Source organism: Neophocaena asiaeorientalis, unplaced genomic scaffold (assembly GCF_003031525.2).
Source record: "Neophocaena asiaeorientalis asiaeorientalis breed wild unplaced genomic scaffold, Neophocaena_asiaeorientalis_V1.1 scaffold275, whole genome shotgun sequence".
NCBI lineage: Eukaryota > Metazoa > Chordata > Mammalia > Artiodactyla > Phocoenidae > Neophocaena > Neophocaena asiaeorientalis.
The window spans coordinates 3,236,738-3,262,600 of NW_020173679.1; the positions used below are offsets into that span (position 1 = coordinate 3,236,738).

Here is a 25,863-nt window from a genome sequence, read left to right on the forward strand (position 1 = left end):
GTGCCACCCTACCCTCTGGCCAGAGAGAGAGCAAGACAGCTGCCACCCCTTCCCTGGCCCAGGTGACATGGCCAACCCTGGGGAAAGGAGTTACCCCTGGGGTTGCCCTCCTGTGCCCCAGCCTGTCCCAGCCCCTCTCCCTCATCCTAAGAGTTAGCCCAGAAGCTGGGGGCCTTGGCAAAGGGGAGCGCCCAGGCTGGACACCTAAAGCTAGACTGTCCCCTGTCCTCTGACCCCCACAGGCTTGGGCGGGATGAGCAGCAAGCGAATCACCATCAACAAGATTCTGTCCAACGAGAGCCTCGTGCAGGAGAACCAGTACTTCCAGGTGAGGGCGGGGCAGGGGCCTGTGGGAGGGACAAGGCTATGACCAATGGCACCTGTCACATCCTCGGGGCTTCCATAGGGAATGGCCAAGGGTTCAGGGCACATGACAGAGGGAAGGACCTCAATAAGCATTCGGTCCAGCCTTCCTGGTTTACGCCTCTAAACTGGAGGCTGAATGGGGTGACAAAGCAGGTCAGTGGAGGCTAGAAGCAGACAGGAGACCTGGGAAGGAAGGTGTATCAGGCAGTACTAAAGAGCCAAGGGCTCTGTAAGGCTAGAGCCCACAGCATTTGGGGGAGACCCACACTCATTAAAATATGATGACAACTACAGACCTGCTCTCCAGAAAATTTCATGTGTAAACACATGCCATGAATTTTTATTTGTTTTAGGGGATCAGAGATCCCTGAAGTTTTCTATCTATGGATGAATCCCACCTTTGGAGTCCCTAAATCTCAAAGATTGTATCCAGAAGTAGATACCAGTCAAAAGGGTCATATTTAGTTGAATTAGATCTCTCTTTATTTGCATGGGCATATTTATTTATTTACTTACTTATTTATTTAGCTGCGTTGGGTCTTCGTTGCTGCTTGCGGGCTTTCTCTAGCTGCGGCGAGCAGGGGCTACTCTTCGTTGTGGTGCGTGGGCTTCTCACTGTGGTGGCTTCTCTCGTTGCAGAGCACGGGCTCTAGGTGCACGGGCTTCAGTTGCTGTGGCACTCAGGCTCAGTAGTTGTGGTGCACGGGCTTAGTTGCTCCGTGGCATGGGGGATCTTCCCGGACCAGGGCTCGAACCCATGTCCCCTGAATTGGTAGGTGGATTCTCAACCACTGTGCCACCGAGGAAGCCCTGCATGGGCACATTTAGAGTATCAAGTTTAAATTTAAAAACTCAAACTGGTTTTTTTAAATGGCTGAATTGACTCATGTGAGTAGGAAGCCCAGCAGTGGGATGGATTTCAGGCACAGGTTGATCAGGGCTCCAGCTCCATTTCTCTGCACTTCTTGGGCTCTGCAGGTGCCCTCATGACAGGAGGATAGCTGCAACAGTTCAAGGTCTCACATCCATCCAGCACACCATCCACAAAGAGGGAGGTCTATGCCCCCAACAATTAAACAAAAGCTTTGCATTTCACTCTGACTGTGCCAACCTGAACCAATTATTGTAGCCAGGGGAATTCCATATGCTGATTCCCTTAATCCTGGTTTATTGCCCATCCTTGAACCAATCACTGGAGCAAAGAGGCAGGGGCAAGGGTCCACTAATTAGCTGTCACCAGGAGGGGAGGATGTAGTCAACCCAACCCAATAACGGGCTGCTACATTTCAGGGGGAGGGGTGGAGTGGAGGCTGTAGAAGCAACTGCAGAGTTTCCCACAGTTCACATAATGCCTCACTGGCTGTTTGAAAGTTGACTTTATTGTAACTCCCCTCCGTGGACATTTTTTGGCATTGAGTAGATCTGAGGTCAAACCATGGCCCCTCGTTTTGGCAGTTGGACCTTGGGCAACTCACTAAGGACTCTACATTTTGGGTAGAGTCTCTAATAAGGGGCTAATAATAGTGTCTGCCTCATGAGGTTGAGGCTTAAATAAGTAATGTATGTAAAGCACTTAGAACAGTACACTTAGGGTTCTTGTACATATTAGTTTTAATTATTATTAATCAAAATCATTGGCACTGTTATTCTCACCACACGGGACAGCCTAAGGATTCAATGAGATGCTGCATAGCAAGAACTTAGCACAGGGTCTGGCTTGTAGTAGGTGGTGCTCAGTAAATGAGCCCTCACTAGTGTTATTTCTGTGATTTTCTAGTATTATTTCTGTAATCTTCTCTCTCATTCTCTTTATTACTACCATTACTGGTGGGAGGGGCACCAGAGAGGTCGGCGCGTGCTGGAGTGCCGGGGTGAGGTTGACACTCTCCCTGGAGTGCCGGGTGCCCTGCAGGCAGGGGTGAGGTTGACAAAGGTGGCAGGGGTGTCCCCTCACTCGCCTGCCCTCCCTTCTTCCCCGTCGCCCAGCGCTGCCTGGACTGGAACCGCGACATCCTCAAGAAGGAGCTGGGGCTGACGGAGCAGGACATCATCGACCTGCCTGCCCTCTTCAAGATGGACGAGGACCGCCAGGCCAGAGCCTTCTTCCCAAACATGGTGAGGCACTCTGGACCCCAAACCTCATCCAGGCCAGTCAGGGGCAGCCAGATCGAGAGGGACCCCTCGGCTGAGGCTGTCCAATCAGGAGGCCCAGGTCCCAGTCCCGGCTGAGTTGCTGTGTGGCCTCCCACCCACCCCAGGCACTCGCCCTCTCTGGGCCTCATTCCCTTCTGGGGTGATATCCTTATTCTAGCTGCCCTCTGGGGTCCTGGGCGATCCTTTAACAGATTGGAGAGTGTCTTGTAAATTAAAAAGGCCTTTATAGACAGGAGGGATTCTTGTTATCATAGAGCAGAGTCTTCTATGTGATAGAAGGAGGTTAGAACACACATACACACACACATAGATACATATATACACACATGTACACACATGAAAACACACATACACGCATGCATGCAATGCACACGCTGATGCGTACATATATAGCCGCATGCACATGCATGGACATACACATAATACAGGAGTGGGTTGCCTCGTTTTCCACTCAGCTCTGCCATGTATGAGTTGCTTAGCCCCCCCGAGCCTCAGTTCCTCATCTGTAAAATGGGGATAATCACAATCCTACTTCATAGGGTTGTTGGGAGGGTTCAGTGAGCTTAGAACAGGGCGGGGCATAGTAGGTGCTCACTAAACGGAGCTGTGGCCCCCCGCTTCCTTGTTGCAGGTGAACATGATTGTGCTCAGCAAGGACCTGGGCATCCCCAAGCCATTTGGGCCCCAGGTTGAGGAGGTGTGCTGCCTGGAGACACATGTGCGCTCCCTGCTGGAGCCCCTGGGCCTCTGCTGCACCTTCGTGGATGACATCTCCGCCTACCACAAATTTCTGGGGGAGGTGCACTGCGGCACCAACGTACGCAGGAAGCCCTTCACCTTCAAGTGGTGGCACATGGTACCCTGACCTGCAGGGGGCTGTTGTGTGCCTGTCACAGCCCATCAACAACCAGTGTTGAGGCTGGACCAACCCTTGTGGTTTTTATTATGATTGCAAAATGCGCTTCAGCAATAACTATGAGGAAACTTGGGGGGAAACGTTTATTACTTTTCTTTTTTTTTTACTTATAGGACCTGGAAATAACTGGCACACCTGGGGCCACACAGTGAGGTCATGGGGAGAGAGAGAGAGAACCCACGGAACTGGGGTTCTGCTTTTACGGGAGTTGAGGGTGAGGGCCTAGGATTTCGAGGGCTCACTCTTTATTGGTGAATTTAAAGCATAAGAGTGGGAATTTAAAGCGAGGAAAGAGGAAAAAGGCAGGTGGCCCAAATGGTCAGTTATCAAAAGCAATCAAGATCTCTAAAAGAAAGGAGCCTCGGTTGGGGGAGGCGGCCTGGCTCTTCATCTAGTTGTGTGGCTGGCAACGTGTTTACTCAAGATCGCCATGTTTGAAGTGGATGTTAGCAATCAAAGCTGAGTCAGGCACTCGTATTAGAAGAAGGAGAAAATCTGACTGTCAGGGTTCACACTACAGGGGCCTGGGCACCTCCCTCCTTCCTTGAGTTCTCCAGACTCTTCACACCCCCAGAGAATGCCCCTGCCTGACGTGGACTGGAGGCCGCGTCCTCCAGACGCGGGGAGGGGATTTGAGATATCTGTGCCTTGCCTTCCCTCAGAAGGGCCTCAGGGTCCACGAAGTCACCCCCTGAGCCTCCACGCTGTCCTTCCCGAAAATAGCTGGACATTTGGCCAGTGTCTGTATAGCCCTGACGTGAAAAACAAAACAAAACAAAAACCACTTTACCCAAACCCTTCCCCAAAGAATCTTTAGTCTCTTGTCCAAAACTGAATGAGGGGAGAAGGGAAGGAGGTTCTGGGATGACCAATTGTCCCTGTAGCCATGCCTTGTGGGTCAAGGTAGATGGTATGGAAAGGGATTCTGGAACCCCAGATGTACCTTGAACTGTCATCATCCTTTGAAATTCACCTCCCTTGGCCACCTGGACACCCCCAATTATTCGTTCCTTAACAGCCTCGGTCAAATCCCCTTGGCTTTCCCTCTGCCGTGCAGACACCGTTGGCTAGCCTCCTTAGACTTAGACTCCCTGAGGGTCCAGTAATTGAGCTTACAACCTTCCCTGGAAGTGGATTTTATCAGAGCAGCCTTCCCTGTTTACAAGATTCTTATGCTTCTTCCTTCTCATGGACCCAGGCTCTCCCAGATGCTTGGGGGCTGCTCCCCACACCAGCATCCTTGTGGCCTGAGAGTTCACTGTATCAAGATGCTCCAGGGTGAGCCATATCCATCTTCTCTTGCTGGGTCCTTGATTCTCTGGCCAGTCCCTAACCTCCCTCCTCTCACAGCCTCCACTTCCTATTCCAATGCCGTCTCTCAAGACAGCTAGACAAGGACTTCTTCCCCACCAGCCAGGCTCAGACCTTCCCCCAGGACACAATGAAAGACCTGCCTCTCCTCTCCAGACCTCAGATCCAACACATAAAAACCCTGTCCTAACCTCCAGCCTGAACAGCCAGTTCTGGGCCAGCTGCTGGCCTTAGAGACGGATTGATTATCCCATTGAAGTTTCTCAGTGCATTTGCTGAAGACCCTCTCATTTGGACATAATCAGATTCATTCTCTGGCTCCAACTGAAAAGACTCAGTTTCAGCTAAAAAATATTCCTTTAAGGGCAGCTGATTCAGGAGAAGAAGTGAATTATAATTCCACTTTGAGGGTTAGAGAGGAACTGATATATAACCAATGAAAATGTTGTAAATTTGTATTCTTAGAGAATGGGATTTTCTTCTTGGATTATTCACTCATTCAGCAAACGTATATGGTATGCCTCCTTAAGTGCCAGGCGCAGTGGTGGGCCCCGAGGACACAGTGCTTAGTAGCAAACTGCATCTGGCCCCTGCCTCATGGAGCCGGTCAGTTCCCAACCTGAGATGCCCACACTTAAACGGCCAGCATTTGCCCTTTCAGGGATGTGCTCTTTAGAAATACCAATTCGCTATATTCAGGAAATGTACAGGACACAGAGCTTCCAGCAAGTCACTATCTCAGTGAAATGAGGGGGTTGGGTCTTCTTTAAACAGGCCTCCTTCCCATCCAGCTGGGCCAGTACCACCTAACAGATCAGACCCCAGAGCCTTCAGAAACTGTTGTACCCCCCTTTGGGGACAGTGGCTCCTGCCTTTGGGGGCCAAAGCCCCAGATCTCTCCAACCCCAGAGCTGAAGACACCAAGTGCCTATTTGTGGATGTTTATCTGGAGACTTAGACTTTGGGGTGTGTGTGTGTGTGTGTGTGTGTGTGTGTGTGTTTGGTTAATATGGGTTTTGGGGCTTTCTTTCATTTTTTTCTAGTCTGCCTTAAAGGGAAGTGAGTGCTTCCCAGGTGGAGACAGTGTGTGTTTCTAGATTTTTCTAAGGCTCTCCCCATCAATAAGTCAGTAACTTCTGATGATTCTGGAGCCCCCAGGACTCACTCATTCCCATCTTGCTTGCCCACTCATGTGACTACCCTTGGCACGGACATCTCCCCCAGTACCCCCGGGCTCATCAGTCTTCCTCACCCACCACTTTCTATAAATGTAGACCTAGAATACACTTCTGTGTTGCAAAACTCAGCTAAGTTCCTGTTTCAATCTTTATTTTGAAATACTTTGTATAAGAGAGCAGGGGGTATCATGAAGATGGCAAGAAGTGGGGCACAGTTTCAGCTTTTTCTGGACGAGAGGCCATGCTGGAGATCAAAAGACGTTTGGGGAAGAACCTGAGTAAACAGCAAGAAAATAAATGGTCAGATGGGAAGTCATGTGGCTGTTGGTGTGATGTTCATGGTTGCTTCACGGCCACGGCCTGGAAGGAGGCAGGCCATACGCAGGCCCTCTCCTGGTCCTCCAGCCCCTGCCCCTCTGCACACAGGGTCAGGGCTCTCAGCAAGGGTACCTCAAGGGTTTGGACTCCCACACGCATTCAGTAGGTGTGTATTAAATGGCCACCAGCCAAGGTCAAGACCAACACCCACAGTAAAGTCTGACAGTGTTTCTGGTGGGGCTCCTCAAAAGCAGACCCCGAGGTGAGCATTTGGGAACAAGTGACTTATTAAGGAAGAGCCTCCAGGAGAAACCAGGAAGGGAGTGGAGGGAGCAGGGCCAGGAACGGGAAGAAGCCAAGAGTGTGATTTCAGATGTAGCCTCAGCCTGGTCACAGGAGAGCTCTAGAGCATAAGTGGCAGCTCAGTTGTTCCATCTGGAGGCCGAGTTTCGTGTACCTACAGGAGTCAGTCATTAGCTATGGGGACTTTGGCTCTCTGAACAGGCAAGGGGGGCACCCGTAGCCTATGGGCAATCATGCAGCTGTAGTTTTGTTTTGTTTTGTTTTTTGCCACACCGTGTGGCTTGCAGGATCTTAGTTCCCTGATCAAAGATTGAACCCGCGCCCTTGGCAGCAGTGATAGCGCAGAGTCCTAACCACTGGACCACCAGAGAATTCTCCACAGCTGTAGTTTTTAGCAGCAGAGTCACAAGAGCTGGGGAATGGGCCAGAAAAGGATCTGGACAGAGCACTGACTGTGTCCACTGCTCTGAGTAATATCATGTTCTCGTAATATGGAATTGTTGCACGTGGGTATTTATGATTTGACCCATGGTATAAAATCCATACAACATAGCCACGATCTAACAGGGTCTTTGTGAACAAACCCCCGAGGCTCTAAAATAGAACCACCTAATTGGTTGCTACACCTAGAAGCCACTTCCAAGCACTTTGGAATGCACCTGGGGGGTTCTTACCCCTCAGCCCCATCTTGGGTTTCTTGACAGATGTTCTGACGCAGCCATTTACAAAGGCCACTGCAAAATGAAAATCACTAGTTCGCTTATTCCTGGACTTAGCCCATGGGTCCAGCCCTCTGAGGTCATTCTTCCCTTTTATACCCAACTAATGTGGCCCAAGCCAATCTTCTATGGGGTTTTCCTGATGCACCTATTTCTGAGACTCCCCAAGGGATGCTGGTGTGTTAAACCCATCCTGCTGGTGTTTTCACATCTTGGCCACTCACTCACCTCAGGATTGCTGAAAGTCACCCTGAGACGTCTAGAACAGCACCTTCCAATAGAAATACAATGCAAGGGGCTTCCCTGGTGGCACAGTGGTTAAGAATCTGCCCGCCAATGCAGGGGACACGGGTTCAAGCCCTGGTCCAGGAAGATGCCACATGCCACGGAGCAACAAAGCCTGTGAGCCACAACCACTGAGCCTGCGCTCTAGAGCCCGCAAGCCGCAACTACTGAGCCCGTGTGCCACAACTACTGAAGCCCATGCGCCTAGAGCCCATGCTCCGCAATAAGAGAAGCCACCAGAATGAGAAGCCAGCGCACTGCAATGAAGAGTAGTCCCGGCTTGCCGCAACTAGAGAAAGCCCGCGCGCAGCAATGAAGACCCAATGCAGCCAAAAATAAATAAATAAATTTATAAAACAAAACAAGAGTTCCCAGAGAGCTCCCCATCCCCTTAAAAAAAAGAAAAGAAATACAATGCAAGCCCCATATGTAATTTTAAATTTCCTGGTAGCCACATTTTAAAAAGTGAAAAACAGGTGAAGTTAATTTAATAATGTCTTCTTTATTGCAGTATATCCAAATTATCATTTTGACAGGTAACCAAAATTTTGAAATATTAATGAAATATTTCACGTTCTCTTCTTTGGTAGTAAGTCTTTGAAAGCTGATATATGTTTTATACTTATATCACATCTCTCTTAAGACTAGCCACATTTTAAGTGTTCGATAGCCACAAGCGGATCATATTGGAAGGCGCAGTTGTAGAATCCTCTCTACCAGGCTGAGTCCCAGTTATAGAAATAGGCACATTCCTTAAATCCCCAGAATCCAGCTAGGCCAACTGCAATGCTAACGAAAGTTGACTGTGGGTTCTTTTGTTTTTGATTTTGGCTGTACCACATAGCTTGCAGGATCTTAGTTCCCCGACCAGCGATCGAACCCGCGCTCGCAGCAGTGAAAGTGCAGAGTCCTATCCACTGGACTGCCAGGGAATTCCTAAAAGTTGATTGTTACAATACCAGAGAGAGAGACAGAAAATAGACATCGGCCCTCCCTGGCCCTGGTGTACAGAGCCTTGTCCCTTCAGAAGGTCCTCTTGCCTGAACCGTGGCTGCTGCCACATTACCAGGACTGGCCTCTCTCTTGGCAAGGGGAGTGCCTTTGGCCAAGTCCCCTCTGCCCACTTTAGGAAGCGAATCCCCACCAGCCCCATGGAAAGGGAAAACATAATTCCCTCACCTCTAGCCTCTTTTCCCTCATCATTCCCCGGGATACAACTTGATTCTGCATGTTAATGTAAGATGTCTTTGGTCCCCAGGTGAGGGGAGTTGGGGTCCCCATTATCTCAGCCCCTTCGTTCCAGATAGGATCTGATCCAGACCCTGACATAGCCAAACGCCGGTGGGAGTGGGATCCCTCCCCCCCTAAACAAAAGAGCAGCCAGGGATGAACTCTGCCTGCCCAGTGGGACTTCTCCGGGATCCTTGCCCAAGTGGCATCAGCTCCAGGGGACTGACGGCAATGTTATTGGTAACTCAATACAGTGTGGTGACACCAAATGGCAGCACGTGGAATCTTTCCTCTAGCCGGACAACAAGAAAAAGACATGTCCAGGTAGAGAGCTCAGTTCTGCAGCCTTGCCTCAAGCCTGGCTGATGTGGCAATCTGGTTTTTTACCTATGCCTCACCCCCCAGCCAGCTGGGCTCCGGTTCAGCCCTGACTTCTGAGAAAGCAAAGGCCTGGTCTCTAGCTAGTCTCTAAGCAAACAACCCAGTTCAGTTTGCTTTTGCCTCAGCCCCTCACGGTCTGCAAGCTAAGGCCCAGTTTATCACAGTCACGGGTAAACCCCATGATGACCCTTTAAGGACAGTCTCTGACTGGCATTCTAGGGCCCTACTCATAAGCTTCTCTGCCACTGAAGTGTTAAAAGACACCTTTAAAAGGACTGCTTTGTTTTCCTCCCGATGGCAGTTCCTGGCACATAGACAGTGCTCAGCAAATATGTTTTGAATAAAACAATGAAACGCCTCTTCAGCTAGGCAATGGAAGCAGAAATAGCCCAATCAGATGAGGTAATAATAGCCACCATTTCTCAAACACTGACTACCTGTCAGGCACCTGCCAGGTTGAACTATATGAAATGCCATTTTTAAAGGTCACAAGGGTCAAATAGAGATGATTTCATAGAGTTCAGCCTAACAGTTTACATTCATCATCTCATCTAATTCTCACAACAAAGCTGTGAGAATTATCCCCACTTTATAGATGAGGAAACTGAGGCTCAGAGAGGAAGTGACTTGCTCCAGTTTACACAGCAGGAAGCAGCAGAACCTGGATTTGTTGTACCCAAGTGGTCTGATTCCAGAGCTCGCCCGCTGAACCCCTGCTCTTGACTACCTCACCTTAGGAACAGCTTTCTAACCGAAGTTCAATGAGTCATCATTCTTTTCTTCATAAATGCTGCCTTTGCACTTGTCATTTTTTAGCATACTAGATGAACTATTTCGAATCTTATAACGAGAACACCTGCTACCTGCAAGCAAGTGTCTGGAGATTATAGGATTCCTGTAAACCCTTCAAAGGCAATAGAGCCCAAAGTGAAATAACTTCTACATAATACAGAATACGCTCTCAAGTCTTCCACTCCGAGTCAGATGGCATCTCACAATCATGAAATGTAAATTATAGTCATTCATCCACCCATTCATTCTTTTTTGTTAATATTACTGTAAGCATCTATTGTGTGTGAAACTGGAGTGATCATATAATTTTTCATCTAAACCAGAATGATAGGGGGCACTACTAATAATTCTACCAGTTTAACAGATGAAAACTGGGACCATGCTGAGCAAACCAGGATGTCTCTTCTCCCTGAAAACCCTGTGTCTGAGACATGATCTCATCCCTCAAGGAACTGAGAGAGTCAGGGAGACAGGAGAACAAAGAGGCAAACAGACGGAATAGACACTTGATAAATATTTGCTGAATGGGGGAATGAATAAGGCACAAAAGCTGTGGAATCATACGTACTCGCGTGCGCACACACACACAATTATTTCCAGCCAGGAGAGTGACCAAGGGTGGCCTTGGTGTTCATCTGGGCTAGACTGTTGAATGAACACAGGAACGCACGACTGGGCAGAGAAGGGAAGAAAGGCTGCCGAGCTGAGCAAGGACACAAAGGGGTGTAAGTATATGACAAGCTTGAGAAATGGTGAGTATAGGGAATGGCAAAGATATAGACTGAAGTCATATTGGAAATACTAGGTTTTGAGCAATGGGAACCCCCTGAAGGTTTGGGGCTGCTGCAGTCACATGACCAATCCTGTATTTTAGAAAGAGGACAGTAACGTATATTCCTTTGTTGCTATTAAGAAACTACCTGAGGAGGGATTTCCCTGGTGGCGCAGTGGTTACGGCTCCATGCTCCCAATACAGAGGGCCCAGATTTGGTCCCTGGCCAGGGAACTAGATCCCACATGCATGTGCAACTAAGAGTTCGCATGCCACAACTAAGGAGCCCGCCTGCCGCAACTAAATAAATAAGTAAATAAATAAAATATTTTTTTAAAATACACATAACATAAAATTTTTTAAAAAAAGAAACTACCTGAGGAATGATCAAACCATGGTACATCCCATTTATATATTTTGTAGCATGTAAGATGAAATAGATCTATGTGTACTGACATGGAAAGAGCTCCAAGACAGAGCAGTTGATATATAAAAAAGCAAAGCCATGGATTTCCGTAGACACATACATGTGTATACACACGCAAAGAAAAAGGTATGGGAGCAATCCCATGAAACTGACAATAGTAATCACCTCTGGGAAAAGAAGCGTGACTGAGGGGATTTAAAATTTATCTGTGTTGCTTGAAATTTTTACACAGTGAGAATTTAATTACATATGTACTTTTAAATAAGTTTTTAAAGCTGCCTGAAACCCTTGGCATCTATTTATGCTGAAGTCTTTCCATCCTGATTAGCATAATCTCTTTCTCCTAATAATTCACAGTTCTCTTTTACCTTTTTTCTCCCCCCAGCTGGGCCTCCCACCACCAGTTGAAAATTGATAGCTCCTTACAGATACTAATTCATTTTCTCCTCCTCCCTGTGAGGTGACTATGATTTTTTTCCCCCCCATTTTACACAATAGGAAACTAAGGCACAGAGAGGTTAAGTAACTTGCTGAAGGTCACGTAATAAATGGCTGTCCTCTCTCCGCCCCGGGTCGCTGCAGCCTCCACCGCTTTCGGGCCTAGCAGCCTGAAGAAAAAAAAAGAGAAAAGGATTTAAAAAAAAAAAAAAACCCAAAACGCTTTAAAATCCACCAGGGACTTCCCTGGTGGTGCAGTGGTTAAGAATCCGCCTGCCAATGAAAGGGACACAGGTTCGAGCCCTGGTCCGGAAGGATCCCACACGCCGCAGAGCAACTAAGCCCGTGCGCCACAACTACTGAGCCTGCGACCCACAACTACTGAAGCCCATGCGCCTAGAGCCCATGCTCCACAACAAGAGAAGCCACCGCAATGAGAAGCCCACGCGCTGCAACTAGAGAAGACTGCGCGCAGCTACGAAGACCCACCACAGCCAAAAATAAATAAATATATTTTTTTTTAATCTTAAAAGAAAAGAAAGAAAGAAAGAAAAGAGCGAATCCTCCTCGTAAGCGCCGGCCTCCGCGCTCCACGTGTCCACGCAGCCCTTCTCCAGCCCGGCGTGTGGGAGGCAGCTGCGCGCTCTGGCTGCCCCGGGCTTGCCGAGTGGGCACCAACAAGTATTTGGTTTCCCTCTTCCCCGGGCTGCTGTAATCTTAAACTGCCGGGAGCCCGAGGCCTATATTTATAGAGAAACGCACGTTCCGGAGGCCGCCGTGGGCACCACTGGGTTGCCTCTGGAAGAATTTTTGTAATTTGGAGGGCAGTCCCCGTTTTAATTTTTTTCATTTTTCGAAATTGGGAGCTTCCAGACCAGGACAGCTGAAACTTACAAACTCCCAGGGAGAGCCATATTGTTTTTGAGAGCCTTTTGTCTGCGGTTTGGGATTCTCGTCTGGGCTGTCTCCGAACTCCTCTCAGGCCCTCCCCTCGGAGCCGACTCCAGCTTCTCTGAGCTTCACGGCCACCTGTGAGCCGCGGCACGGGCCACGGCTCGGAGGTGAGCCCCCTTTGTCCTGTGTGGTCCCTCTAAGAAGTCCTCCTGGCGGGGCTCGGGGTGGTGGGGAGATGAACGCTGCGGCCAGCAGCTACCCCAGGGCCCCCCTGTACGTGGGTGACCTGTACTCGGACGTCACCGAGGCCATGCTGAACGAAAAGTTCAGTCCTGCGGGGCCTGTGCTGTCCATCTGGGTCTGCCGCGGTATGCTCAGCCGCCACTCCCTGGGTTATGCCTACATCAACTTCCAGCAGACAGCTTTCGCGGAGCGGGCCTTGGATACCGTGAACTTTGATGTGATTAAGGGAAAGCCAATCCATATCATGTGGGCTCAGAGGGATCCCTCTTTGAGAAAATTTGGTGTGGGAAATACCTTCATCAAGAACCTGGACATATAGATAACAAGGCACCGTATGATACTTTTTCTGCTTTCGGAAACATTGTCCTGCAAGGTGGTGTGTGATGAGAACGGCTCTAAGAGTTATGCCTTTGTCCACTTTGAGACCCAGGAGGCTGCCGACAAGGTCATCGAGAGGATGAACGGCATGCTCCTCAATGACCGCGGAGTGTTTGTGGGCAGATTCAAGTATCGAAAAGAGTGGGAAGCTGAGCTTGGAGCCAAAGCCAAGGAATTCACCAATGTATATTTCAAAAACTTTGGGGAAGAGGTGGATGATGAGAGTCTGAAAGAGCTATTCAGCCAGTTTGGTAAGACTCTAAGTGTCAAGGTGATGAGAGATCCTAGTGGGAAATCCAAAGGCTTTGGTTTTGTGAGTTACAAAAAACACGAGGATGCCAATAAGGCCGAGGAAGAGATGAATGGAAAAGAAATCAGTGGGAAAGTCATTCTCGTCGGCCGCGCACAGAAGAAAGTGGAACGGCAGGCCGAGTTAAAGCGAAAATTTGAACAGCTGAAACAGGAGAGAATTAGTCGCTATCAGGGGGTGAATCTCTAAATTAAGAACTCGGATGACACCATTGATGGTGAGAAGTTAAGGGAAAAGTTCTCTCCTTTTGGATCAATCAGCAGTGCTAAGGTGATGCTGGAGGATGGGAGAAGCAAAGGGTTTGCCTTTGTCTGCTTCTCATCCCCTGAAGAGGCAACCAAAGCAGTCACGGAGATGAACGGATGCATCGTGGGCTTCAAGCCACTGTATGTCACCCTGGCCCAGAGAAAGGAAGAGAGAAAGGCTCAGCTGACCAAGCAGTATATGCAGTGGGTGGCCAGGATGAGAGCGCTCCCCACCAATGCCATCTTAAATCAGTTCCAGCAGCTGGGGGCTACTTTGTGCCAGCAGTTCCACAGGCCCAGTTGGAAGACCTCCGTATTACCTAACCAGTTAGCACAGATGAGGCCTAATCCACGCTGCAGCAAGGTGGGAGACCTCAAGGCTTCCAAGGAATGCCAAGTGCTATACGCCAGTCTGGGCCTCGTCCAGCTCTTCGCCATCTGGCTCCTACTGGTAATGCTCTGGCCTCTCGCGGCCTCCCTACTACCGCTCAGAGAGTCGGGTCTGAGTGCCCAGACCGCTTGGCTATGGACTTTGGTGGGGCTGGTGCCGCCAGCAAGGGCCGACTGACAGCTGCCAGTCTGGAGGTGTTTCCGCAGCTGGGCAGAACCTAGCGTGCTGCTGTTGCTGCCGCTGCTGCTCGGGCTGTTGCACCTTACAAATACACTCCAGTGTCCGCAGCCCTCACCCTGCCATCCAGCCCCTGCAGGCACCCCAGCCTGCGGTCCATGTGCAGGGCCAGGAGCCGCTGACCGCCTCCATGCTGGCCGCAGCACCCCCTCCCCCCAAGGAGCAGAAGCAGATGCTGGGTGAATGTTTGTTCCTGCTCATCCAGACAATGCACTCAAACCTGGCCGGGAAGATTACGGGGATGCTGCTGGAGATTGACAACTCGGAGCTGCTGCACGTGCTGGAGTCCCCGAGTCTCTCTGCTCCCATGTGGATGAAGCTGTGGCAGTCCTACAGGCTCATCGTGCCAAGAAAGAAGGTGCCCAGAAGGTGGGCGCTGTTGCTGCTGCTACCTCTTAGACAAGGACAAAGTGATTCACAAGCCAAATAAACCCTCATGGAATTCAGCTCAAGCTTTGAAGACTTCCTAGCTTGTCCTATGGACCTCAACACCAAGAACCACAAATTGCGAATTTAGTAGGTCATTTTGTATCAAAAGGTCAGTTATGACGTGCCTAGAATTTTTCAATTAAAAGAATATATTCTCTGGGTTCTGATACGGCCTGGACAGTGTTAACTTTGTTTTTCTATTGTCAGTTTTGATTTTTTCCTCCCAAAATTGGTTTTGTTTGATGTACCCAAGTCTTAAGTTTCTCAATAAAGAAAAAAATCTCCATAATAAATAAATAAAAATGACTGATATAGCAGGATCTGAACCTCCCAAAGGACTGCATACTTAACCATTCCATCTCCCTGCCTCTCTGGAAAGTCAATTTGCTTTTAATATTCTGCATCCCTCTGACTTCTTTTGCTTTCACTGAGCCGATATCTAGCCGTTACAAATGAAATTTACCACCATTCCCTTTTTGCATTTCATTTACATGGTTCTGTCTCTGATACAAAGGGGTGTTCAATATTCAGATTCAGCTGGAAAGGGAGTTTTATCACATACTGTGTTTAAAAAGCACACACCCACACACATCCAGAAGACCAAATTAACTGCTAATTTGAGAGTATGCTGGTGATGTGGCAGGAAGATGAGAGCGAGACAGAGGTTGGCAGTGTGGGTGAGCTCTAATTTGTGTGTGTGTGTGTGTGTGTGTGTGTGTGTGTGTGTGTGGTGCTATAGGGTCCACCAACGTGACAGTCCCCAGAAGGCCTCAGGCCACTTGCTAAGTCCCAGCAGATGAGCTGACTTCAGCTGTGTGAAACGCAGCCCCATCTGGAATGGGGGTGGCTTGTGACATTTTTGCTCCGGGAGTTCATAGAGACTGCTCATGAAATTGGAGAAGTCTGTAGCATATGATTGTCCCCATCCCACTCAGACAGAATATTTTGAGAAGTCTAATTATATAGTGAGGGTGGAAGGGAGAGGGTTTAGATAAGCCCTTTCTAAGGGCAGGCTGGAAAGGGCTGATAGGGAGCCCTGGGAAGTTCTGTGAGGCAGGGGTGCCCTCTGCAGGTAAACCAGAGGGGCTGCAACCACTGTGTTCCCATGGGCCTTGGGGGCATGTCCATAGCCCAGCCATCCCCCTAACAGAAGATGCTCACCTCCTCGCTGTGTGACTTAGGGTGAGTTGTTGACCCTCTCTGAGCCTCAGTTGCCTCAACTGTAAAGGACAAAAACCCCTACCTCGTAAAGTTGCTGTAATGATCAGAGAGAGAAAATGCACCCAAACTGCTCTGCAGAGGGCCTGGTACACAGTAAGTCTTCCAAATGCGGCGGCTACTACCAGCAGAGGCAGTAGCAGCAACAGCCCCATTGTCACTGTCACTGGCATCTTGAACAGTAGTAAAGATGACGACGGAGTGACCCAGCAGAGGGAGAAGGGCTTCTCTGAGAGCAAGCACAGGCAGGGCTGGGGCAGGGGCTGGAGGAAATCGGGGCCAGGCAGCCCGAAAGCATTTTGATTTACCAACTATGTCTATTCCAATTCTGGGAGACAGTTTTCGCCTCCTCTTCTCCCTAGAGCCCCATGGTGCCGAATTACGCTGCTCCCCGGAAGCAAAATACCCCAGGCAGAGAGCTGGGCTATACTTGGAGGAGCCCAGATGTTTGCAAATCTCACAGTGGTGGACCTGCTCACACTGATCCACAGAAGGGACTCTTTCTACAGCTGAAGGGAAGGAAGGAGTCCCTTCTGTCTAACTTTGTCTCCTACCGTGACTCAGCCCCCAGCCTCTCTGTAAGGGTGTCCTGCTTTCCCCCTCCCTCCACCTCCCCACCTCCCCCCACCCCCCATAGATCAGAGGGCTGGACCAGGTGGAGGCCTGGGCTGTGATCACCACCATCCGTTTCTTCCACCATTCCTGCCCACCCAGGCTCACTCCTTCCTTCACTCTGGTCCCTGCAAAAGCACCCAACCCTCTTGACGTATCCTAAAAGGTCTCTCATGCTAACATCAGGGAAGCAAACAGGGGTTAGCAAGACTAAGATAAGATGGAGAAGTTACTGAAAATAAGTAAAGGAAGAGTAGACTCTGGTCTTCACCAGGACGAAAAGGAACCAGGGTGATTGCTCCCAGTTCCCCTGACTGACTCAGTTCTCTGGTTTTTCTTGGAGAATACTTCCTTTACTTAAAATTTTGATGTTTTAATGTTACAAGAGCACCCAACACGGATTTCGAGTTAAGAATTCCTGATTTAGGGGAACTGGTTCTGCCGTTTACGACGTGGAGGATTTGAGGCAGACTGTGAGCTTTTAGGGGTTTCCACTCCTTTTAAGTGAAAGGAAGGGTATTGAGGCCTGTGAAGTCAGGAACTGGTCTGCTTTGCTCACCACTGAATGCCTGATGCCTAGGAAAGTGCCTGCCACACAGAGGCACGCAGTGACCATTTGATGAATGAATGTGATAATAACTGTCTCTCCAAAGAACTGTTGTCTGGATGTAAAGAACTTCATAAATGGGAGTATCTACTCCACTTAAGCTAAAAAAAAATTTTTTTTGATGTTTTGTTCGTCATGAATTTTTTTGCATTTTTTAATAGTGCACTAAAATATTACTTATCTTAATGAACCGAGTTTTTTGACCATCTTAAATTCTGCGCGCTCACCTTGCACTAGTCCTGGCCCAGAGATTAAAGCTGCCTGGGTCTCCACTGGGTTCCCTTCTCCCCAAACAACCCACCCTTAACCCCATCTCTCTTTTCACCTTCTACAAGGAACAGGGACAGCTCACCCTTTGTTTTTTTTTTTGTTTTTTTTTTTTTCTTTGTTTGTTTTTGTGGTACGCCGGCCTCTCACTGGTGTGGCCTCTCCCGTTGCAGAGCACAGGATCTGGATGCGCAGGCTCAGTGGCCATGGCTCACTGGCCTAGCTGCTCTGCGGCATGTGGGATCTTCCCGGACCAGGGCACGAACCCGTGTCCCCTGCATCGTCAGGCGGACTCTCAACCACTGCGCCACCAGGGAAGCCCTCACCCTTTGTTTTTATTTACTCCTTCCTTCAACCAATACTGACTACATACCTACTATGTGCTAGGTCCCGAGCCAGGCACTTTGGAGACAAAGACGCATTTGTTCATTCATTAAATGTTTTCTGGCCACCTTCTGGGTGCCCGGTCACTGTGCCAGGCTCTGGGGACACAACAGTGAACAAGATAGACATAGTTCTTGACCTCTGGTGTGAGAAGTTCAGACGATAAATATATTCGTAAAGAATTAAAAACAAACTTATTGCAGATAGCAGTAAGTTCTACAAGGAAAATAAAGTGAATAGGCCATGCCCTCAAAATGCCCACAGTCTGGGGAGACAGACATATAAATGGGTAATTGTTAAACCAGGTGTTAGGTACATGGATGGCAGATGCAGAGGATGTTTCAATGGAGGTGGACAAGAGGTGATTTCCTAGGGAGGAGAAAGTTGGAGCTGAATCTTAAATGGTGAGGAACTGGCCACATGGAAAAGGAGGAAATGGCACCCCAGATCCAATACGGAAGTGAGCAAAGGCTTGGAGGTGAGGAACAAGGAGGGGAGCAGAGCTGGTTTTATCACAGGGAGAGACGAGACAGGAGGGGCCAGTCTTGGAGGCCACTGGGACCCCAGGTGGGAATGCTCAGAAGACGGCTAGAAACGAGAGAGGGTCAGCCAGAGAGATGGAAGACGATGGCCCATTAGTCGAAGGCAAATAAAATTCTGAATTTTGGATGAGAAGGCCCCTGAGTCCCAGCACAGGGATCTATGGGAGTGGAGTGAGTTTTTCTCAGAGACAAAACTCTCCCAGGCTATAAAATCATCAGGTATTTCCCCCCTAAATTCAGCTTTCCTTAGCCCTATGCCTGGAGGGAATCCAGTCTGGTTGCCCTAAATCACAAGACACTCAAAACATAGTTGAGTGTACAAATGACAATTGATTCTATGCTTTTTGGTTTTACTTTTTAATTTCCAGCCCTTGGAGAAGAAAGAGGTCCTGAAGCAAGATCCCCACCCATAATTGTTCAGCTTTCTCGTTATCCAAAGACTGAAGTCTGTAAAATGGAGTTAGTTATGCCAACCCCAAAAAAAGTTGTTATGAGGACTAAAGGAGACTGCTTATGTAAACACATTTGTGAGTGATGAAGTTCAGAATAAACATAAAGCCTCTAGCTAACCCGGCGAAAAGCAGTACTTCACTAGCTAGACAAGTGGAAACAAACTAAATAACTTTGGGTCTTATCACAGACACCTTGGGAAGATATGTCAGGAGCAGGCCATGAAAATCTCTAAGTCCTCCCGTAGCTGTGCCTTTCTGGAATCCCAAAGTTCAGGGCGGAGGTACAGCCGCCCAGGAATTTATTTCTCCATAAATTTGAGCTCCCCAAATCCCCATGAAGCCCAGGAATGATGTGACTGCAGGGCGCGTGGGCCCATTGGCACCAAGAGCACCTCCATAAATCAAGGTCTCACTCCCGCTGGCCTCAGACTGCTTTTTCCAAGGTGACTGGGCAAAGCAAAAGGGTAGTCACTAACCTAGGAGTGGCATCTGCCTCTGAGAAGAAAGAACCCTGCAAATGCCTACAGGACCAATTCTCTAGAAACACATCCCTCAGAAGGAGAGGTCGCTCTTCCTTCATCTCAGAAGGTAATGCAACCAGGAGGACTTCAAGGGAGGGTGATAATCTTCCCATGAGTTCATCCAATTTGGGTAGCCCCTTGAGGCAGACTTGGAGGAGCCCTATTCCAGTGCGGGGTCAGCCCCAGTGAAAAGTCAAGGTGACCACAGCCCTGTCACCAGTTACTCCTAGGGCAGCCGCCCAAGGCAGCCCCCCAAGGCAGCCATGTGAATCACAGAATCTTAAATCAGCTGGTACAACACCCTGATGATACAGGCAAGGGAACTACAGGCCAGAGATGGGGAGGGACTAGTCCAAGGTCACACAGTCTCCAGGGGAAGATTCAAGGTTAGATCCAGGGGTCCTGGCTGTTTCTCGTGGCCTCACTACACACCTCCTCTAATGAGGCCACATGGCAGGTCTAGCCCAGGACTCCAGAAACTAAGCCTCATCCACCAATTCATTTGGCCACCTTAATTTCTCCAGTAGCATCTAAATTATGTGAGTGTGGAAGCCAAAGAATATAAAAAGGTGCCTTTCACAATGGTAGGGGATTAAGAAGTACAAACTACTAAGAAAAATAAACAAGCTACAAGGATATATAGTACAATACAGGGAATATACCCAGTACTTTATAATAACTATGAATGGAGCATAACCTTTAAATTTTGTGAATCGTGTCATACACCTGAAACTTATATAATATTATACATAACCTACAACCTCAAATTTTTTTTTCTTTTGGCCATGCCACACAGCTTGCAGGATCTCAGTTCCCTGATCAGGGACTGAACCCTGGCCTTTGCAGTGAAAGTGCTGAATCCTAACCACTAGGCCACCAGGGAACTCCCTCAATGTTTTAAAAAGGTGCCTTTCAGGGACTTCCCTGGTGGTCCAGTGGTTAAGACTTCACGCTCGCAATGCAGGGGGCCCAGGTTTGATCCCTGGTCAGGGAACTAGATCCTGCATGCCGCAACTAAAGATCTCCCGTGTGGCAAAGAAGATCGTGCATGCGGCAATAAAGATCCCATGTGCCGCAATTAAGACCCGGCGCAGCCAAATAAATCAAAATAAATATTTTAAAAATATATAAAAAAATTAAAAGGTGCCTTTCTTGGACTTCCCTGGTGGCACCGTGGTTAAGACTCCACCTGCCAATGCAGGGGACACGGGTTCAAGCGCTGGTCCGGGAAGATCCCACATGCCGTGGAGCAACTAAACCCGTATGGCACAACTACTGAGCCTGCGCTCTAGAGCCCACGAGACACAACTACTGAAGCCCGCGCGCCTACAGCTCATACTCCGCAACAAGAGAAGCCACCGCAATAAGAAGCCCGCGCACCGCAACGAAGAGTAGCCCCCGCTTGCCGCAACTAGAGAAAGTCTGCACACAGCAACGAAGACCCAACGCAGCCAAAAACAAAACATAAATAAATAAATTTGTTAAATAAATAAAGAAAAGAAAAATAAAAACCTGCCTTTCATCTGTCAGAAACAAGTGGGCAGAGAAGGAAAAACATCATCCTGGGAAACACAGGTACCTGCAAAGTTAGCTAACTACATAAACTGCGGGAGGTGACTGAAGAGACCCTGTGACTTGGAAGACAGAGGCCACACCTGCCCAAGGCAATCAAGCCCCCAGAGTTGTTACCGATCTGTGTTCTTGGCCTCCTTAATAGAAATTGATAAAAGGCCAGACAAGAAATTCAGGCAAGGCTTTATTGGGGCTCCTGCTGCAGCAGGAGAGAGCGAGAACACTTGCTGGCTCACTGAGGAGGGGTGAGCTGGGTAGGGGTGTGTCCAGGGGTCAGGCCAGAGGGGTGGCTTAGGGGATCTGTCCTCCCCTTTGGTGGTGGTGTGTGCAGGGGGCATACGCAGTACCCTGCTTTTGCTCCCGGCTCTTCAGAAGCGGCAGTTGGGTTTTTGGTCTTTTTGTATCTTGTTGTCCATCATTTGCCCAAACTGCACACGCACGCAGTTATTTTAGTCCCTTATAGTTTCTTTATATTTTGTTGCTCCAGGAGCCATTTGTCCAGGTACAAGCACTGCAGAAAAGGGTCTCAGGTCTCAGGTCCCAGGTCTGAGATGACCTAAGCAGGGGTCTGGAAAAAGCAGCTGATATGACTGAAATGGAGCCTTAAAACACAGTCACACAACCTACTGTATAGCACAGGGAACTCTACTCAATGCTCTGCGGTGATCTAAATGGGAAGGAAATCTTAAAAAAGTGTGGATATAGATATACGTATAACTGATTCGCTTTGCTGTACAGCAGAAACTAACACAACATTGTAAAGCAACTATACTCCAGTAAAAAGTAATTAAAAAAAAACACACTCACACACACAACACTTTCATAGGACTGTTGTGGGGATTATGTAAGATGATGGATCATAACGTCTGGTACATAGCAGGTGTTCAAGACATGGTTTCTGACACTAAATGGCTAAGCCATGAAGGGCCTGGTTCCCTTCTCACCCCTCTTTTACAGAACAGAGGTTACTGTATTGCAATTGTCCAGTTGCTTGCCTATTTGAGAGTAAATTCAGTGAGGGCAGCGACCACGCCTGGCTTGTTCACACATTGTAGCACCCCAGCTCCTGGCACATAATAGGTGCTCCATGCAGATTTTTGAACAAACGAAGGAACGAACAAACAAATGAATTGAGGCAGGAGATAGATGGGCCCCAGGCTGAACAGTTTCTCCCCTGTGGACAGAAACTCCATGATAGCAGAAACTCTATAAAAACAGGATGATGGAGGAGTTGGGCCCTGACCAGATAAGAGATAAAAGACCACCTATTCCTCATTCTTGGAATCAGGGAGACCTCCTCGACTACACATGTGCAGAAAGGCTCCTTGGGGGCTTCCCTGGTGGCACAGTGTTTGAGAGTCCGCCTGCCAATGCAGGGGACACGGGTTCGTGCCCCGGTCCAGGAAGATCCCACAGCCGCACAGCAGCTGGGCCCGTGAGCCATGGCCACTGAGCCTGCGCGTCTGGAGCCTGTGCTCCGCAACGGGAGAGGCCACAACAGTGAGAGGCCCGCATACCGCAAAAAAAAAAAAAAGAAAGAAAGAAAAAAGAAAGGCTTCTTGGAGGTCAAAAGGGGAGGAGGGGGGCGCCACCTCATAGTAAGTGATGTGAAATACCCATAGGCCTCTTCACTACAATCCATCTTGGCTAAGAGATGTGCACGCACACAGGCGAGGACCCTGAGATATACCAAATACCGACTCAGAACCAGGCAAAGCAAGATGACTAATCAAAGGAAACCCGGAAGAACTGCCCCATAAAAGTGATTCAAACCAAAAGGGTGCGATTCTCTCTCTGAGTCCGCCCGTGTATCTATCCCCACGTACTGTACTCTTTTTTTTCTCCTAATAAACACTTTACTTGTTTCACTACTTTCCGTCTTTGTGGGAATTCTTTATCTGCAAAGCTGAAGAAACAAGGCCTTGCCACTGACCAGTGGTCTAGTGGCTAGTTTTCGTGCTCTCACCGCTGCGACCTAACCTCAATCACTGGCCAGGAACTGAAACCCTCTTTCAAGCCGCTGCAAGGCGGAGGCCACCCGAGATCAGAATTAATGAATGAATGGATGACACTTCTGCCGGTCATCTTTGAAGTCCCCTCGGTTCATTCACCAACCCCCCTGATTTGCCCGCCACTAAGGGGGTTCTCAGAATGTGGGAGTGTTGAAACCTGGACAGTCTCAGGCAAACCGCACTGTGTCTGACAGAACTCAGCGACAGAGTTGAGTGACGTGATTGATTGATAAATGTTCAGGAAGAAAGGGGTTAAAATCGGGATAAGGGGCTTCCCTGGTGGCGCAGTGGTTGAGAGTCCACCTGCCACTTGTATCAGATGGCTCCGCCCCATCATGCTCTTTGTCCCACCCCTTTCCACTGCCCTCCTTTTCAGACTCCGCCCCCTTCCTTGAGGAAGGTCACCTTCCAACGCGGGAAGCCAAGTGGGCATGCGCTGAGCCCACCGCAACTGCGCACGCTCTTGTTGGCTTTCTCCTCCTTCCCTCCTCCCACTCAGAAAACCGGAAGCCGCCTCCCACTCGGTGGCTCCTGCGCGGCTAGCGGGTCCTCGGTGGATCCTGGCTCGGTGCCGCGGTGCTCGGCGGGACGCCGGCGGAGAGTGACAGGGGTTAAGGGGTGGGACTCGACGTCAGGATCCAAGATGGCGGCGGTGGTCGCAGTCTCCTTGAGGCGCCGGTTCCCGGCCACAACCCTTGGCAGAGCCTGCCTGCAGGTGAGCTTCGGCTCTGGGGTGGGAAGGGCAGGGATGAAAGTCCAGAGATGGCTTGCAGTTGAGGGGGCGGCGGAGGAGATTGAGGGGCGCACAGGGCCAGGCCTCAGGGAGGAGGATAGCAGTTCCCGCTTGCCCAGGGCTCTGATTTTGGACGGGAGCATCCCTGCTGGTTATATTTCTGCACCTCTCTGCAGCCTGTGAGTTAGTCTGGGCGGAGAGGACTTTTTTAGACATAAGAATAAAGAAGAAGTTCAGAGAGGGGACTTGAATTGCCCAAGGTCACGTGGCGAGCGAGTGACGACTGGCTTGGAAGCAGAATTCGAGTCCAAACATTTGAACGCCAAGCCCTTTTTCTGCCACCAAACCATCCCCTCTGAGAAAGAACCGCCGGAGCGTGAAGTATGGGACTGGGAGGCGAGGCACTCCTCCGGGGTGCAAAGGTTGAGGTCTCAGTAAAAAGGGGAAGGGAGAGACGGAGGAAAATCCACTCAGCCCCCTGAGGATCTATCTGGGTTCCTTAAAGCAGCGTCATCCTGTCAGTGTCCCTGTCTGTAAAGGACGTATCATAATACCGACAGAGTTTGGGCTTGGATCACAGGTACAGAACTTGGCACTGATGTTATTTATATTATTCCTGGGGCATTGATACGTTTCCTCCACGCCCCTTGTATTGTCAGGAAACTACACACTTCAGATCTGCATTCTAAATGGAAACAGGTAGAAGGGGAAGGGAAACTGCCATTGCAATCTGTGTATATCAGGGACTGAGGTATTACAAATACCTTTCAAGTCTTTTTTCCTCCTCTAGGCTCCTGAAAAAACCCTGTAAGGTGGGTGAGCAGGAATTCTAACCTCCTTTTTAGAGATTTGAAAACTGAGGCCCCAGAAAGAAGATTTTTTTACTTGCTCAAAAATATCACAGCCAAGAACCAGTTGTTCCAGGACCTAAACTCAGTGTTTTGAACATAATGTGTGAAAAACTCCTAGCACAGATCTGGGCACATGGTAGGTGTACAAGAAATATTGGGTCCTCTCCTCTTCTTGCACTCCCATGAGAATACGTCTCATCTTAAGTAACTGCTCTGGCTGCACAGCCCCGTGCATATGGCCCATCTTCTGATGCCAGCTCTTTCCACTATGCTACACGTGAACTTAGACAAGTCATTTTACAGTCTTCCTGAGAAGGAGGCCTGAGAAAGAGGACTGCCTACCAGAACCTCAAGCTGGTGCCCTCTGAACATTAAATTGGTGATTGATGACGACATTTTTACCGGTTCCTTTTATAGCTGCTGAGCAAGCAGTTAAGTTGTGAGAGCCCCACCAATGAGAGTGAGTTCTAAAGCTTGGGTCCCTCTTCCAAGCATGAATTATAGGAAAGGCTGGTTTCATAGGTCAGTGTTGTAATTCCACGTGAGGCCATCGTAGGGCCTCCCGAGGGCAGAGAAAATAGAAGATTCCCCCACACATGCACCCCCTTGTAGGAATATGAATTCAGACCCACAAAAGCCACCTAAAAAGTAATGAGCTCGGTGTATTAGCTCTGAGCACATTCAGGTTCCTGGGAGTCTAGGACACAGTAGGATTTCTCTTGTGAATTCCTTTTATTTTGTACCACCGAACCACAGTTCTGCCTGTATTTAACTAATGTACTAACTGTTGTTTGTGTTGTTGCCTCATTTCTTCGTCTAGACTCTGTATTCCTTGAAGGCAGTTACCACCTACTTTCAGTTGTGTGTATCATTGCTCCTAGCACTGGCAGGGCTTAGGATACCTATCTGCCAATCAGAATAATACGAGAACTGATACGGTTGCCAATACTAAAAAGCAGAACTTATTTCCTGAGCCATGCTAGAAACTTGGCCCTCTAGTTAATCCTATGAGGTAGATTTTAATACTCCCAACCTTCTTACAAAAGAGGAAATAAAATCAGAAAGGTTAAGTAATTTACCAAAGAACATCCAGCTACTAAGTGGTAGAGCTTGGATTTGGACCCATGCCACTCACACATCTAGCTCCAAGCCTGCTCCTTAAGGAAGATTTCCTAGGGACATAACAAGCTGCCTTCAGCATGATACAGAATTCCCCCTTCTCACCCTCCATCCGGTTTCAGTCCAGTTGTTGATGATCTTGCTTCTTCCCTTAAATTATAAACTGGGTTTCATCTTATCCAAGATTTCCTACAAAGGTGCGCTAAGCCTTGAATACTCACTAGTTTTGTAGATTGAGGTAGAGATGTTTTTGAAG

At 48.9% G+C, this 25,863-nt stretch overlaps 2 protein-coding genes and 1 pseudogene across 4 annotated transcripts in view; all 3 read left to right on the top strand.

The window, feature by feature from the left end:
- PADI2 (peptidyl arginine deiminase 2) overlaps nucleotides 1–6,237 on the top strand; it is a 45,216-nt gene extending 38,979 nt beyond the window's left edge. For all 3 annotated transcript variants that reach the window (XM_024749914.1, XM_024749915.1, XM_024749916.1), the window contains 3 exons: nucleotides 243–328; nucleotides 2,353–2,481; nucleotides 3,152–6,237. In XM_024749914.1, coding sequence (XP_024605682.1) covers nucleotides 243–328; nucleotides 2,353–2,481; nucleotides 3,152–3,385 — 449 coding nt within the window. In that variant the 3' untranslated portion in view covers nucleotides 3,386–6,237. The remainder of the gene's footprint in view (nucleotides 1–242; nucleotides 329–2,352; nucleotides 2,482–3,151) is intronic.
- A 6,482-nt stretch (nucleotides 6,238–12,719) lies between these two features.
- LOC112402751 (polyadenylate-binding protein 4 pseudogene) lies at nucleotides 12,720–14,687 on the top strand (annotated as a pseudogene).
- An 8,610-nt stretch (nucleotides 14,688–23,297) lies between these two features.
- Nucleotides 23,298–25,863, top strand: part of SDHB (succinate dehydrogenase complex iron sulfur subunit B) — a 34,498-nt gene continuing 31,932 nt past the window's right edge. The window contains exon 1 of the mRNA XM_024749733.1: nucleotides 23,298–23,619. Within this exon, the coding sequence (XP_024605501.1) occupies nucleotides 23,548–23,619 (72 nt within the window). The 5' untranslated portion in view covers nucleotides 23,298–23,547. The remainder of the gene's footprint in view (nucleotides 23,620–25,863) is intronic.